The 16,656-nt window shown below is 30.4% G+C and overlaps 1 protein-coding gene and 3 pseudogenes across 4 annotated transcripts, besides 11 other annotated features; 1 reads left to right on the top strand and 3 right to left on the bottom strand.

Moving 5' to 3' along the window:
- Window positions 1–452: 452 nt before the first annotated feature.
- Window positions 453–1,893: a mobile genetic element.
- A 230-nt stretch (window positions 1,894–2,123) lies between these two features.
- TVAGG3_1081320 lies at window positions 2,124–2,358 on the bottom strand (annotated as a pseudogene). The gene has a single exon. A coding segment is annotated over exon 1 (235 nt).
- Window positions 2,359–3,202: 844 nt separating this feature from the next.
- Window positions 3,203–3,304: a mobile genetic element.
- Window positions 3,305–4,350: a mobile genetic element.
- Window positions 4,351–4,498: 148 nt separating this feature from the next.
- Window positions 4,499–4,666: a mobile genetic element.
- Window positions 4,667–4,903: 237 nt separating this feature from the next.
- Window positions 4,904–4,926: a mobile genetic element.
- Window positions 4,927–5,285: 359 nt separating this feature from the next.
- Window positions 5,286–5,322: a mobile genetic element.
- A 231-nt stretch (window positions 5,323–5,553) lies between these two features.
- Window positions 5,554–5,590: a mobile genetic element.
- Window positions 5,591–6,768: 1,178 nt separating this feature from the next.
- Window positions 6,769–6,805: a mobile genetic element.
- Window positions 6,806–8,803: 1,998 nt separating this feature from the next.
- Window positions 8,804–8,840: a mobile genetic element.
- A 1,175-nt stretch (window positions 8,841–10,015) lies between these two features.
- Window positions 10,016–10,053: a mobile genetic element.
- Window positions 10,054–10,612: a mobile genetic element.
- Window positions 10,613–10,622: 10 nt separating this feature from the next.
- Window positions 10,623–10,775, bottom strand: TVAGG3_1081210 (uncharacterized protein; the record flags this gene model as incomplete). Its single annotated transcript, XM_051256690.1, has 1 exon — window positions 10,623–10,775. One exon carries the CDS (start codon window positions 10,773–10,775, stop codon window positions 10,623–10,625), a length of 153 nt encoding a protein of 50 aa, XP_051076048.1.
- A 688-nt stretch (window positions 10,776–11,463) lies between these two features.
- Window positions 11,464–11,769, bottom strand: TVAGG3_1081200 (annotated as a pseudogene). The gene has a single exon. A coding segment is annotated over exon 1 (306 nt).
- Window positions 11,770–12,240: 471 nt separating this feature from the next.
- TVAGG3_1081190 lies at window positions 12,241–12,534 on the top strand (annotated as a pseudogene). Its single transcript has one exon. A coding segment is annotated over exon 1 (294 nt).
- The last annotated feature ends 4,122 nt before the right edge of the window (window positions 12,535–16,656 follow it).

Below are 16,656 nucleotides of genomic sequence, written 5' to 3'. Positions count from 1 at the left end.
GCTTACTATTCTTATTTTAACAATTAAAAAATTAAATTTTATTTTTTATTTAAAAAAATCATCTTATATCATCTGATATATATATATAACAGCATTAATATTTCAATGATTCACAAATCAACTTTTTCATTATTTTAAATAATTATAGAATATATACCGACTTTTTGTACATAAATATTTTTAGATTCAATAATGATTTACGTTTTTTTTCAAAACTTATAATTTTCAAATGAGTGGTAGAATCTTCGATTTAATTGATTTAGAATGGTTAAATCAAGCTAATCAACAAATTCAAAGCGGTATTAACGTCGAAACCGTTCTCCAAAATGTCCCTTTAACAGATGGAAGAATTCTTCCCACAATATCACATAAAACTTTTAAAAACGCTCTTAATTTCAATCAAATTGAAATTCCAAAATTACGTACAGGTCCAAAACCAAAAGATCCACCACAATGTTAAACTATTCAGACAAAGTTTCCCGCTGTTTGCGAAGGAATTGTTGGCTATGATGTACTGATCATGAATCAGTACATCATAGCCAACAATTCCTTATACAAAGTTCAAAAACTTGGGTGCAATCAGTTCTGATTGCACCCAAGTTTTTGAACTTTCTCGAGGGAATGAAAGGGTAAGAGGTATACATTATGAATATATACCTCTTACCCTTCCATTCCCTCTCTGACAGCGGGAAACTTTGTCTGAATGTTAAACTATTCAGACAAAGTTTCCCGCTGTTTGCGAAGGAATTGTTGGCTATGATGTACTGATTCATGATCAGTACATCATAGCCAACAATTCCTTATACAAAGTTCAAAAACTTGGGTGCAATCAGTTCTGATTGCACCCAAGTTTTTGAACTTTCTCGAGGGAATGAAAGGGTAAGAGGTATACATTATGAATATATACCTCTTACCCTTCCATTCCCTCTCTGACAGCGGGAAACTTTGTCTGAATGTTAAACTATTCAGACAAAGTTTCCCGCTGTTTGCGAAGGAATTGTTGGCTATGATGTACTGATTCATGATCAGTACATCATAGCCAACAATTCCTTATACAAAGTTCAAAAACTTGGGTGCAATCAGTTCTGATTGCACCCAAGTTTTTGAACTTTCTCGAGGGAATGAAAGGGTAAGAGGTATACATTATGAATATATACCTCTTACCCTTCCATTCCCTCTCTGACAGCGGGAAACTTTGTCTGAATGTTAAACTATTCAGACAAAGTTTCCGCTGTTTGCGAAGGAATTGTTGGCTATGATGTACTGATTCATGATCAGTACATCATAGCCAACAATTCCTTATACAAAGTTCAAAAACTTGGGTGCAATCAGTTCTGATTGCACCCAAGTTTTTGAACTTTCTCGAGGGAATGAAAGGGTAAGAGGTATACATTATGAATATATACCTCTTACCCTTCCATTCCCTCTCTGACAGCGGGAAACTTTGTCTGAATGTTAAACTATTCAGACAAAGTTTCCCGCTGTTTGCGAAGGAATTGTTGGCTATGATGTACTGATTCATGATCAGTACATCATAGCCAACAATTCCTTATACAAAGTTCAAAAACTTGGGTGCAATCAGTTCTGATTGCACCCAAGTTTTTGAACTTTCTCGAGGGAATGAAAGGGTAAGAGGTATACATTATGAATATATACCTCTTACCCTTCCATTCCCTCTCTGACAGCGGGAAACTTTGTCTGAATGTTAAACTATTCAGACAAAGTTTCCCGCTGTTTGCGAAGGAATTGTTGGCTATGATGTACTGATTCATGATCAGTACATCATAGCCAACAATTCCTTATACAAAGTTCAAAAACTTGGGTGCAATCAGTTCTGATTGCACCCAAGTTTTTGAACTTTCTCGAGGGAATGAAAGGTAAGAGATATCCATTTCCTTTCACCTTCGTTCTCAATAATTAACTTATAAATTTTTTAAAGCAAAAAAAGTCTGATTTTTTTGACAAGTAAATATATAGGGAATTTATCCGACCAAATAAGTGTCACTTTTTCGGTTCACCTCACTTTCCGTAACTCGTCTTACAACAGTATTTTTCAATGAACTGCTGAACTGAGTCCTTGATTTGTTGAATATCATCCAACTCGTCTGGCAAAAACTTTTCTAAGCTTGGCCACAGGCGCTCCACCTTGCCGTTCTGTCTTGGCATATACGGCAAGGTGTGCTTCCAAACTATTCCGTTTTCCTGCATAACCTGGCCGAATTCACCGCGGTTTTCACCGCCGTTATCGGTCCAGATGCAGTAAGGAATAAACTCCTCTAAAAGTTTTCTTAAAACCTTCGCTGTTGAGTTGGAAGACTTGTTTTTCAATAATTTAGTTTTGAGAACTTTACGTGTCATATCATCCAATATGGCAAAAAATGGAAAAGAAACATTACCGTGAAGGTAATGAATATCGCAGTGCCATATCAAATTCTTTGATATGGCACAATATTTGGTAGGTGGATCTGCTGGTTTGTAATCTCTTTTTGAAGATAAACCTGATTCCATCATAAATTTTTCCACTTGATGATGCTTTTTTTTTTGTAAATTGTCAAAAATTTGATTTTGTCAAATCTTCTATATTTTCAAATTCTTTTGCAATTTCTTCTTTTTCTTTCTCACAATCGGGATTTTGAGCAATATTTTGAAACCTTTTAATCAATAAATAAGTTTTTGAAATTCCTCCTTTATATTGTGAAACACAAGAATTAATTAATTGTTTTTGCTCAAATGTTGGTGGATTTGGTTTTCTGCCGCGACTAACTTTTGGTAATTCGATTTCTTGAAGTTGAAATGCTCTTCTTATTGTATTTTCGGCAACATTCAATTTAATTTTACCATTTTCCAATTCAACTTCCTTTCCCACACTTTTGTAAGATTCACCTTCTTCTATTCTTCTTTTAGCTTCAAATAGCCATTCTCTGCTTATAGATTTGGCAGTAGTCATAAAAGTGGTCCTTCTTTTGTGATAAGATTCAAATTTGAATGTGGATGATAAATAAAAATCAAAAATAATTGTTATAATTTAAATGAAGAAGTAATTTAAAACGATTTTATTTATGATCAAATTATATATATTTTTTTGGATCAAATCCATTTTAATAGAATTTATATACTATTCATCTATTAGTAAACACTACCGTATTATTTTTTAAGCTATCTTATTTTTTTGAAATTTTATTCAAATCTTTGGTCGCAAGAAGGGGCGGCGACAAATTTGCCCAGCCAGTAAAGTATTCAATTTTTTTGCATTTTTAAGGGTGCACACGAGAGGATCATGTAAACTTCAGAATTTAGCTCTTAAGGGTGCACCCATATGTACGTTTATTTGAGAGGAGGAGGATTACCCTCTCAATTTTGAGGGATTCGTTAGTTTATTTTACTCGATGAATATGCAATAAAATTTGATTTTTACCTTATCAATATACTTCATCTAATATACACATGTTCATGTAAAAACTTTTTTCCAAAATCCTCAGGAATTAAGGGATTTTTGAATTTTAAGAATTTTTTTTCGAATTTTTTCGAAAAAAAATATTTTCAGAACAGCCTTAACGGCTAAGATTTAGGAACAATGTTAAGTATCAAAAAGAAAGGAGGTCTGATATAGACAACATATATCGTTGAAGGTTGAAAAAATCTCTAATATTTGAGCCCAAAATTTCAAATTTTAATTTTTTGAAAAAAGAGGCCACCCGTATGTACGTTTATTTGAGAGGAGGAGGAGGAGGATTATATTTTGAAAGGGTGAAACATTATGAATATGTTAATTATATAATAATAATGTATTATTATAAAAAAGAAAAATAAAGCACGTTAAAATTTTTCTTTCTTGATTTTTTACAAAATCTACTTAGAATTATGCAAAATATGACTAAATAATTATAAATTTCAAGTTAAATTTTAATTTTGATAAATAATTTAAATTTCAAAATATCAAGTTCAGTTCGACTATGTATGTAGTAATTCCTCAATAAAGTGCCAAAACCCTATTAAAATATATGAACATTTTCAACATTTTAATGTTTTTATTTAAAAATTTGATGGAATATGAGCTTCAAACAATTATTATGTAAATAAAAATAATTAAATATATGTATTTATTCGTATTACAACCGTAGTAAGTCGATTCTTCCTTTCTTCTACTGAGTTTTGAATTTGATTTCGAATTGTAAAGAGATTCAAAGGGAAAATACTAGCGGATAAAAACTACCTCCATGAAAGGGTCATAATGGAGTCAAGTTGTATTTTTTGATATTTTTTGCTTTTCGAGCCTAAATAGGTAGCCAAGATAATGCCTAAAAAAAGGTTCTAAATTCTGAAGTTTACATGATCCTCTCGTGTGCACCCTTAAAAAAAATGCAAAAAAAATGTAATAAAATAAAAAAATTTTTAGTATCGATAATCTGAAATATGTTGTTTACTTAAGCCGCTCGCTTCGCTCGCGGCTTAGTTTCGTAGTTTCATACAATCTTTTTTCAAATCTGTTCTTTTCGTCAGCCGCGAGCGAAGCGAGGGGCTTAGTTTCGTAATTTCATACAACCTTTTTTCGAATCTGTTCTTTTCTTAAGCCGCGAGCGAAGCGAGTGGCTTAGTTTCGTAATTTCATACAATTATTTTTCGAATTTGTTCTTTTTGTCAACCGCGAGCGAAGCGAGTGGCTTAGTTTCGTAATTTCATACAATTATTTTTCGAATTTGTTCTTTTTGTCAACCGCGAGCGAAGCGAGTGGCTTTTTATTTTAAAATTTTTTTTCTTTCTTACTTTTTTCCCCTTACTTACAAATTTGATAGTAACTTACCAAATCTCTCTATCATATAATAATAAAATAATCCATTTTTTGTTTCAAATCTAACAGTTTACATTTCTGACATGTAAACCCATCACTTTTCACTTCACCTCGCTGGGCAAGTTTGTGCCCCCCTCTTAACATTTAACATTTTTTGCTAATTGTCGTCAAAAATTAGGCGTAAAGCAAAAATTGATATTTCATATGGTTTTATGATAGATAAGCATTATATTCCCACTCATTATATTCGTAAATTTTGAGGTTTATCCTTCGCTTTTAAGATCATTGAATTTGATTTTTATATAAAATAGTTATATATTAGAAAATAATATGAGTTTATGTGATATTATTTTTCAGAAGATTTCATTCTATATGCCTATGAAAAGTACTCTCAAAACTAACTTTTTCCTAATTATAATTAAAACTAGAATATTGTATTAGGCTTAGTATTATTTCATTTTTCTCATTCAATTTAGAATTTACAAATGTCAAAAAATTGAGAGCTGTCACTTTTGATGAATTTCTGTTTATTACACTACTCATAATAAAAAATGAAAAGCCAAATTCTCTCAAAAAGTTAAGTAGGACCAATTTTTTATAAAAAAAATCCAATTCCATTATGAATGTTAATTAATTTATATAATTATTGAATAAAAAATTTTCTTTGAGATTATGAAAAGTTCTTTGAAAAGTTATTTTTTCTCATTTTTAAATATTGTATTAGCCTATTTATTTATAATCCAAATTAAATAACTTTAAATTTGTAATAAACAGAAATTCATCAAAAGTGACAGCTCTCAATTTTTTGACATTTGTAAATTCTAAATTGAATGAGAAAAATGAAATAATACTAAGCATAATACAATATTCTAGTTTTAATTATAATTAGGAAAAAGTTAGTTTTGAGAGTACTTTTCATAGGCATATAGAATGAAATCTTCTGAAAAATAATATCACATAAACTCATATTATTTTCTAATATATAACTATTTTATATAAAAATCAAATTCAATGATCTTAAAAGCGAAGGATAAACCTCAAAATTTACGAATATAATGAGTGGGAATATAATGCTTATCTATCATAAAACCATATGAAATATCAATTTTTGCTTTACGCCTAATTTTTGACGACAATTAGCAAAAATGTTAAATGTTAACACTCAGTCCATTTGAATATGAAAAATAAAATTGACTTTGATTAAATGTTTTTATTTATCATGCAATTCTTCTTGCGACCAAAGATTTGAATAAAAGTTCAAAAATAAGATAGCTTAAAAAATAATATACGGTAGTGTTTACTAATAGATGAATAGTATATAAATTCTATTAAAATGGATTTGATCCAAAAAAAATATATAAAATTTGATCATAAATAAAATCGTTTTAAATTACTTCTTCATTTAAATTATAACAATTATTTTTGGTTTTATATTTTTTTGGATCAAATCCATTTTAATAGAATTTATATACTATTCATCTATTAGTAAACACTACCGTATATTATTTTTTAAGCTATCTTATTTTTTGAACTTTTATTCAAATCTTTGGTCGCAAGAAGAATTGCATGATAAATAAAAACATTTAATCAAAGTCAATTTTATTTTTCATATTCAAATGGACTGAGTGTTAACATTTAACATTTTTTGCTAATTGTCGTCAAAAATTAGGCGTAAAGCAAAAATTGAATATTTCATATGGTTTTATGATAGATAAGCATTATATTCCCACTCATTATATTCGTAAATTTTGAGGTTTATCCTTCGCTTTTAAGATCATTGAATTTGATTTTTATATAAAATAGTTATATATTAGAAAATATTATGAGTTTATGTGATATTATTTTTCAGAAGATTTTGTGTTCTTCTTCAAAATTTTATTTTTTTATTAAAAAGAATCTTTACAAAATATACATTTACTTTAATTAATATTTAAAAACGTGCTCTATCAAAAGTTCCAAAAATTCAATATTTTAGCTTTTCTGAGGTGTCACTTTTGATGAATTTCTGTTTACAACGAAAAAACCAGAATTTTCGAAAAAGTGACACCAACTATTAAAGTTATTTTATTACTAGATTTATTTACAAATTATAAGATAATATCATTAACCGAATATATTTTTAATATAAATAAAAACTTTTTTTATACAAAAATTACAATCAATCGATAAATATTATAAAACATTTATTCCAAAAAGATTAAGTAATAGGTGGGATCCTGCATATAATATAATTTTATGTCATAAAGTTTACAAATTTTAGATGGACCACAGTGAGAATGTGAGTGGTTAATTTAAAGGTGGTCTGATAAAGATATCGAAGCTTACTCAACACAGCATGAAGCAGTTTCTAATACACAATCTTACTAGTGGTGTTTCGGTCGCCAGCGCTCTCATAGGGGTGCTGATTTCAAAAACCACTACTTCAAATTATTCAACAATACTCAATGCAGCATGAAGCAGCTACTACTGCTGTATCTTACTTGTAGTGTTTTGGTCGTTGGCTCTTGCACAGTCTCTCAGATTTTCAAATTTTTTTTTCAACACTATCTTGTTTCGCTCTCAGAAAGCTATCCTACAAAGACATCGAAGCTTACTCAACACAGCATGAAGCAGTTTCTAATCACAATCTTACTAGTGGTGTTTCGGTCGCCAGCGCTCTCATAGGGGTGCTGATTTCAAAACCACTACTTCAAATTATTCAACAATACTCAATGCAGCATGAAGCAGCTACTACTGCTGTATCTTACTTGTAGTGTTTTGGTCGTTGGCTCTTGCACAGTCTCTCAGATTTTCAAATTTTTTTTTCAACACTATCTTGTTTCGCTCTCAGAAAGCTATCCTACAAAGACATCGAAGCTTACTCAACACAGCATGAAGCAGTTTCTAATACACAATCTTACTAGTGGTGTTTCGGTCGCCAGCGCTCTCATAGGGGTGCTGATTTCAAAAACCACTACTTCAAATTATTCAACAATACTCAATGCAGCATGAAGCAGCTACTACTGCTGTATCTTACTGGTACTGTTCTTCGCTTCTTACTATCAACTCTAAAACTAGTTTGATGTATTATTTATTCAATATTAACCTTAATTATTTACAATTCTCACTTTTTTCATTTTTTAAATGAATCAATCCGTTCCTGCACCCTTGCTGATACAAAACAATATATTGATTTCATTCATTATCTTCAATATGGAGTTCAAGCAGAGATGCGTGCTAACTGCAATTATCGGAAAGATTCGCATTTGAATTCAGATGGAGTAACAATTATTAGACATTACTGTAGATGGGGAAGTTGTAGTGCTAACTTTACCTTTGAAATGAAATCTAATCAATACAGATTTGTAAATGGACATCATTTTCATAATCATGTTGGTGAACCACCGTCTTTTAAATATATAAATATATACATATATAAATATATACATATATACATATATACATATATAAATATATACATATATATAATATACATATATAAATATATACATATATAAATATATACATATATAAATATATACATATATAAATATATACATATATAAATATATACATATATAAATATATACATATATAAATATATACATATATAAATATATACATATATAAATATATACATATATAAATATATACATATATAAATATATACATATATAAATATATACATATATAAATATATACATATATAAATATATACATATATAAATATATACATATATAAATATATACATATATAAATATATACATATATAAATATACATATATAAATATATAATATATAAATATATACATATATAAATATATACATATATAAATATATACATATATAAATATATACATATATAAATATATACATATATAAATATATACATATATAAATATATACATATATAAATATATACATATATAAATATATACATATATAAATATATAAATATATACATATATAAATATATTACATATATAAATATATACATATATAAATATTACATATATAAATATATACATATATTGTAATAAACAGAAATTCATCAAAAGTAACAGCTCTCAATTTTTTGACATTTGTAAATTCTAAATTGAATGAGAAAAATGAAATAATACTAAGCCTAATACAATATTCTAGTTTTTTATAATTAGGAAAAAGTTAGTTTTGAGAGTACTTTTTCATAGGCATATAGAATGAAATCTTCTGAAAATAATATCACATAAACTCATAATATTTTCTAATATATAACTATTTTATATAAAAATCAAATTCAATGATCTTAAAAGCGAAGGATAAACCTCAAAATTTACGAATATAATGAGTGGGAATATAATGCTTATCTATCATAAAACCATATGAAATATTAATTTTTGCTTTACGCCTAATTTTTGACGACAATTAGCAAAAATGTTAAATGTTAACACTCAGTCCATTTGAATATGAAAAATAAAATTGACTTTGATTAAATGTTTTTATTTATCATGCAATTCTTCTTGCGACCAAAGATTTGAATAAAAGTTCAAAAAATAAGATAGCTTAAAAAATAATATACGGTAGTGTTTACTAATAGATGAATAGTATATAAATTCTATTAAAATGGATTTGATCCAAAAAAAATATATAAAATTTGATCATAAATAAAATCGTTTTAAATTACTTCTTCATTTAAATTATAACAATTATTTTTGGTTTTATATTTTTTCCCCATTATATTCTTGTGGAAAAGTGACAAATAGCAACTTTGACCCTCTCTCCTACCGTATATTATTTTTTAAGCTATCTTTTTTTTTTGAAATTTTATTCAAATCTTTGGTCGCAAGAAGAATTGCATGATAAATAAAAACATTTAATCAAAGTCAATTTTATTTTTCATATTCAAATGGACTGAGTGTTAACATTTAACATTTTTGCTAATTGTCGTCAAAAATTAGGCGTAAAGCAAAAATTGATATTTCATATGGTTTTATGATAGATAAGCATTATATTCCCACTCATTATATTCGTAAATTTTGAGGTTTATCCTTCGCTTTTAAGATCATTGAATTTGATTTTTATATAAAATAGTTATATATTAGAAAATATTATGAGTTTATGTGATATTATTTTTCAGAAGATTTTGTGTTCTTCTTCAAAATTTTATTTTTTTATTAAAAAGAATCTTTACAAAATATATATTTACTTTAATTAATATTTAAAAACGTGCTCTATCAAAAGTTCCAAAAATTCAATAGTTTAGCTTTTCTGAGGTGTCACTTTTGATGAATTTCTGTTTACAACAATACATATATAAATATATACATATATAAATATATACATATATAAATATATACATATATAAATATATACATATATAAATATATACATATATAAATATATACATATATAAATATATACATATAAATATATACATATATAATATATACATATATAAATATATACATATATAAATATATACATATATAAATATATACATATATAAATATATACATATATAAATATATACATATATAAATATATACATATATAAATATATACATATATAAATATATACATATATAAATATATACATATATAAATATATACATATATAAATATATACATATATAAATATATACATATATAAATATATACATATATAAATATATACATATATAAATATATACATATATAAATATATACATATATAAATATATACATATATAAATATATACATATATAAATATATACATATATAAAAAAAAAAAAAAAAAAAAAAAAAAAAAGGTATTGGGGCTTCCAGGCACTTCGTGCCCTCTAGCCCCGAAGATGTTTAGTATAAAATGAGGTTTTTATTCTGAAATGTTTGCTTTAATGTTTTTTACGGATGGAAATGAACTGGATATCGTCTGAGTCTTCGCTTGTTTCCTCCTCTTCTTCTTCTTCGTCCGAATTGTCTTCATCTTCACAATAACCAGATAAGAAGATGGTTATTTTGGTTTGTTCTGGTTTTTTGAGAAGCATTTTGGCTGTGCCAGTAAAAACGAACTCAAGATTTTGATAGAATTGTCTGCTTGAGTGAGTGAAATTGCATACTGTAAGTGGCATTGCAACTCGGTTTGCTTGAACAGATATTATTGAAACTTCTTCTCCATCTGGTATCCGTTCAGGAATATCTAAAGCGGCTGTTGTGATAATATGCATATTGTTTTCGTAATGCAATTTTGGATATATTTCGAATGGATGTGCAGCTACACCAGCTGGAGCAACAATGGAAAGATTCCAGGAGAAAGAACCGTGTTTGTTTTCATCTTCTTTCCAATTGTAAGTTAAAGGATAAGGGCGAAAGTCTTTGAGTGTTTCATATAGCTGTTCTCTTAAGTTTGGTTCACAGCAAAGAATGAATTCGTCAATTGCTTGAAGAGATATCATAGTTGAAACATAAGGCAAATTCGACAAGAAAAAGTCAACCATTACTGTCGGGTTTTGAACTTTGTTTTCTAATGTTTCGACTGGTTTTATTATACTTTTGAAATATCTATCATAGTCATTGTTGTCTGTTAAGGACAAATTGTTTGGATAATCTGCAATGAGTCTTCTATATCTTGCTTCTGTTGTTGAGAATGAGAAGACACCTTCTGGTTCTGTAGGAGTGTAAGTTTTTAGTTGAACTTTGAGCTTCAATTTGTGTCTGATTGGAGTCTGATTGGACTGAAACAACTTGAGCTTCTGTAGTTTGTTCGACTTCGGCAGTTTCTTTTGGTTGAATTTGAGCTTCAATTTGTGTCTGATTGGAGTCTGATTGGACTGAAACAACTTGAGCTTCTGTAGTTTGTTCGACTTCGGCAGTTTCTTTTGGTTGAATTTGAGCTTCAATTTGTGTCTGATTGGAGTCTGATTGGACTGAAACCTGTGTAACCTCTTTGGACATACTAGTAAAGTATGAAGATATAAGTGTTTGACCTTTAAAGAGCTTTTGTAAAGAATTGTCAGTCATGCTACTACTGTGGTCTTCCATTAGACAAAAATGAACTGTTTTTTCGGACTACTCATAGAAAAGTTTAAAATAAACCGTTTTCGTCAACGGTAACCCCCTCTATTTTTTTATTTTATTTAATAGTTACCGTTGGCAAACCGTTCCATCTCAAATATTGAATGAACTATAAACGTTTTTTGTTTTCTATATATACTTTTTTGTCCAACGGTAAAACTTTTTACACAACGGTTTTTGAGAGTCGTCGCCGTTGACTTTTTTGTAGAGCACTCAAAATAGTATAACTTTGTCCGGACAAGTAAGGGTCTATCGTCGCTACAGGAAAAGTTACAGGCGTTCCAAGGAAGTATACTTTGAGAAGCCTTTTCCCCTTATAGAATGAGATAGGACGGTTATTTTACAAAACTGACAACACTTTGACCGAGTAGTTTTTTGTGCTGAACAAAAAGTGTCATATAAACATCTGTCAAAAACCGCTTTTTAACTTCACTTAAAATGCCACGTAAGCTACGTAAGAATATACGTAAGAGGAAGAGAGCATTGAAACATCCAATAGTAAAACTGACACCACAACAACAGTTGCAACAACAAATGCTGAATGACCCCACTATGTTGCAACAAATGTCAAGCAATCCTATGCTTTTAAACCGAGTTGTTGGTGCACAGAGTGGAGGTTTAAGAGCGGCACTTTTAGCGAAAATGGCAGGCTATGGTGGAGCTGCAGACGGAACAGCCTATAACCCTCAAAGTCAAATGAATTTGAGTTCACTCAAAAATCAAATAACAGATGTCAAAAAGTCAAACATAGACATACAGAAGCAAATAAGTGAAAACGAAAAGAAACTAGAATATGACAGACACACAAAGAAACTCAATGAGTTAAACGTAGAGAAAAAGAAGAAAGAAGAACAACTGAAAGAACTAAGTACAGAGGAATATGCGAAAAAAGTGTCAGAAAAAGCAGCAGAAGTAGCAAAAATGGAACAAGATGTCATAAATTTGAAAAACCATACTACTCAATATAAAGTACTGAAAGATGAAGAGATAAAACAAAAAGCCCTGAAGACATATATGGATAGCGATGAGTATAAAAAAGAAGTTGAAGCAAATGTAAAGGCAGAAAAACTTTTACAGTTGCAAAACCAAACCGTACAGTATGAAAACTTAGCACAAGAAAGTAAAAATAACGACGCAGCCATGCAAAAGGCAATGAAAAGCGCAGAATATATAAAAGCTAACAATGACTGGTTAGATGCCCAAGCCAACGCTAAAGCAGCCCAACTTATAGGGTCAATAAGGACAAAAATACAAGCGGATGAAGACAGTTCAAATGAAGCTTTAACAAATGCTGACTTTAAGAACGCCTTCGAAGCTCTTCATAGTAAGGTGAAACAAGTGAACGACTTCTCATCTGGAAAGAAACTGAAGTCTGAAGGTTTCGACAAAGAGTTAAAAGAAGTAGCACAAAATATGACGAAAATAACAGATGCAGCAACGAGACAGGCAGTTCAAAGTGCCTATGACGCCGTTAGAGCAACTGTTGTGAAAGTCAAGAAAAAGAGTTACAACAGACCAAAACAGACCTAGTAAATGCTTTCTTAAAACGAAAAGTCAGGTAGGACATTACGCTGCAGATGGAACATATGTGCCAGCTGGTGGAACTTATATACCACCAAACCCTCCAAGAGAAGCACCTGCACCAGGACTACCTAAAACATTTACATCGTCACATGGACACAGACACAGGCATGACACCAACCCACAACAACCAGCACAACACCACACAACAACAACAACCAACACAACAACCAGCACACAACCAACAGTTCAAAACCCTGCACACAACAACCACAAACAGAGCAAGGACATAAAAGAAGTAGAGAACAAGGAAACCAAGAATTCTTAAAAATGCTTAAAGAAGAGTGTGGTTTCCCAGATACTGTTGACTTTAGTGACAGATATAAAGAAGCTATTGGAAAGTTCAAGTTCAACAAAAAAAAAACAATTCAAAAAAAAAGAAAAAAAACAAAAAAAAAAAATAAAAAAAGGATGTGGAAATACTGACCCGAACCTATTTAGCTTTATGGCTCAGCACCAAAACGGATATAATCTCAAACCTGGAAAATACAAGCTCGCTAAGGGATATGATTTAATAGCATATCATCAAATGACATGGATGAATTTACTCCGAGATATTTGATGTCAGAGCTAAATGACAATTCAACTTTCGTCATGAAACGCGTAAAAAATAGAGACGGAACGAAAGAACAAAAGCTTATGAATGCGGATGACGTAGATAGGGAAATTGTTGAAAACGGTCTCGGAATATATGAAATGCCAGCAGAGAGGTACAAGAAACTCCACAGGAAGAAATAGTTCAGATACAACCAGACATGGAAGAAATAGTTTCAGCAACAACAGCTAGAAGAGCCCTGAAGGAAACGAACAAGTCACTCCTTTGAAACTACATTCACAGAACTAGATGAAGATTTGGAACAGCCGAAAAATCTTGACCCTCAACAAGGTATGCGGAGAATATGAATATTCCAAGATTCTAAAAAAAAATTCGGCTGACATAGTAAAGAATATCGAAAAATGTTTGCCGACATACAAAAGACCCAGCACCAGATGAAAATATTCAGCATAGAATGGAAGAACTGAAAAAAAATGTACACAAATACAACAACCCTTTTTACTTACGAGCATTAACGTTCAATCTTCGATGAACATCGGTGAAGATAAAAGGTTAAATTTCAAGAAAACATATAGAATGAAACATGTGTTAAAGTCATTCAGAACCAACCAAGATGGAAACAAACCTACTTTTGTTTCTGCAGACGATGGAACTACAATGAATGGGGTCATAAAGCTAACCGGATAGGTGGTTCATAAACTTACAACCAACAATTCCAAGAAGTTGTAGACGCTAATGGAAGTGAATGGTGAAACCAGATATAGCTGGTATTTTCAGCGCGGCTTTAATGCCATTGAAAGATATGAAAGAATGCAGATATTTTGGACCAGTATGAAATGAACATGGCTGATGGAAATATAACACTGACGTTCTAGAACATTTATCTCAAAGAAACACACAGAACCATAGAGATGGTATATTTGGTAAGAGTTTAGAAAGAAAGTTAGGGAGGGAAGAAGGAGAGGAACCCATTGTACATGACCTTGCAAACGAAAGTTTACAAAATGTCATAAAAACTTACTTTGCAGACAATGAACGAGAAGGGATGAATATTTAAGAAAACTCAAATGGACAGTACCAAATGAAATGTTAGTATTGAAAAACATGTTCCAATTGGGACAAAACTAATTATGCACCTAATACTTGAAGGAGCGAAAAGACTCAAACGACAGCAAGACATAGTGACAATGATATGGAGCTATAATAGCCTTTGCGCCATCTACATAATATGATTTAAGAGTAATATCTTGTGTCACCAGGAAGCGCAATCACCAGAAGGCTTGTACAAAACAATAAATCATATTATATTTAGGGTGAAATGGGACGCTATTCACATTCCCTCTATGATGGGATTCAGCTCTGTTTTTCTCTAGAGACGCTTGTACACCTATGCCACTTCAGGAACTAGGATTGATCGTCAACACTATATTATCGACGTAAGAGCTTCATCATACAAACTATTGACAAACGTTACGTGTGTCGGTTATCGATATAGAGCTATACTTTGAGATCGGTTGCAGACCAGAACACAAAAGGCAACATCCAAGTGGACCTTATCGAAAAGTTGATAGGTCTACATACATAAGACTGAAACATAAATACATAATGATTCATGCAACATATCTTCATAGCACAGTGTCTTATCGAAAGGTGGCAAAAAAAGGAAGAGTATTAACAACACTTCGAGTCTCAGGAGAAAAGTGTTTAAATAGCTTTGGTTTCCACGATAGGGTTCTCATATTTGAACATATAAATCCAACATATAATCATATATTGGTTTTATTATCTCATATAGTATTAAGATGTAAACGCGCGACGTCAAAAAATATGCACGCCACAATTCATGTTTATTGGGCGATCTGATGGAATGCACGAAATGAGTTTTCTCGCACATAGAGTTTTTGAACCAACAATCACGAATGCGACAAATATGTCATTGTGAGACATAGGCTCAAGAAATAGTTCCCGTAGGACGCTTATACGAATATTAAACATAGCTGTTCATGATATGATCTTAGATCGGTAAATCGATATGTTTCAGAAGGTTTGGATATGTTCTTGAAGATAAACACAAGGTAAGATATTCTTAGCGACAGGTCTCTTGCGAATAATAACACTTTTCTATTGGATCTAGACTCAATTTTCTAAATATACGTAGGTAACCGACGACATTTGATAATACAAACGACCCCTTTCGCTGCCAATTGTACACTTCAGGACAATAGAAATGGATATGGTGGCAGCAATGGATTACTCTTTCTACACTGTCGGAGCGGTGGTATCTCTCGTCTGATCATATGATAGAGATATGACCAGACAGGTATATCTCAAGAACTCTCTGACTTAGTTCATACAAACGTCAAACATGGGCATATACTTCAATAGAAATCGGTATACGCTGTGTAGTAAACAGTACTCCAGTACAACGACCATCTCTAAGAACAGCAATCTAGTACCTTGCTCATCAACGTATTAGATAATAACACGAAAGACATCTAGAACCTCTAACTTTCCGGAAGTTATGATGTCCTGCGATTCATATACAGAAAAACTTGGCTCTCAACAAGCAGTATATATATATATATTATAATGAATCTAATTAGAGATGACCCTCTCTAGTCAATTCTAATCATGTTCACTAGCATCTCAGGTATACTTTAAATGATACTTGCCAACTGGGCAGGAAAAATATTATACTCGTATTCGAACTATACCTC

This window comes from Trichomonas vaginalis (assembly GCF_026262505.1).
Source record: "Trichomonas vaginalis G3 chromosome Unknown ctg_156, whole genome shotgun sequence".
In the NCBI taxonomy this organism is placed as follows: domain Eukaryota; phylum Parabasalia; order Trichomonadida; family Trichomonadidae; genus Trichomonas; species Trichomonas vaginalis.
The sequence above is the reverse complement of the archived record's forward strand: the minus strand, read 5'-3'. Positions and strand labels throughout refer to the sequence as shown.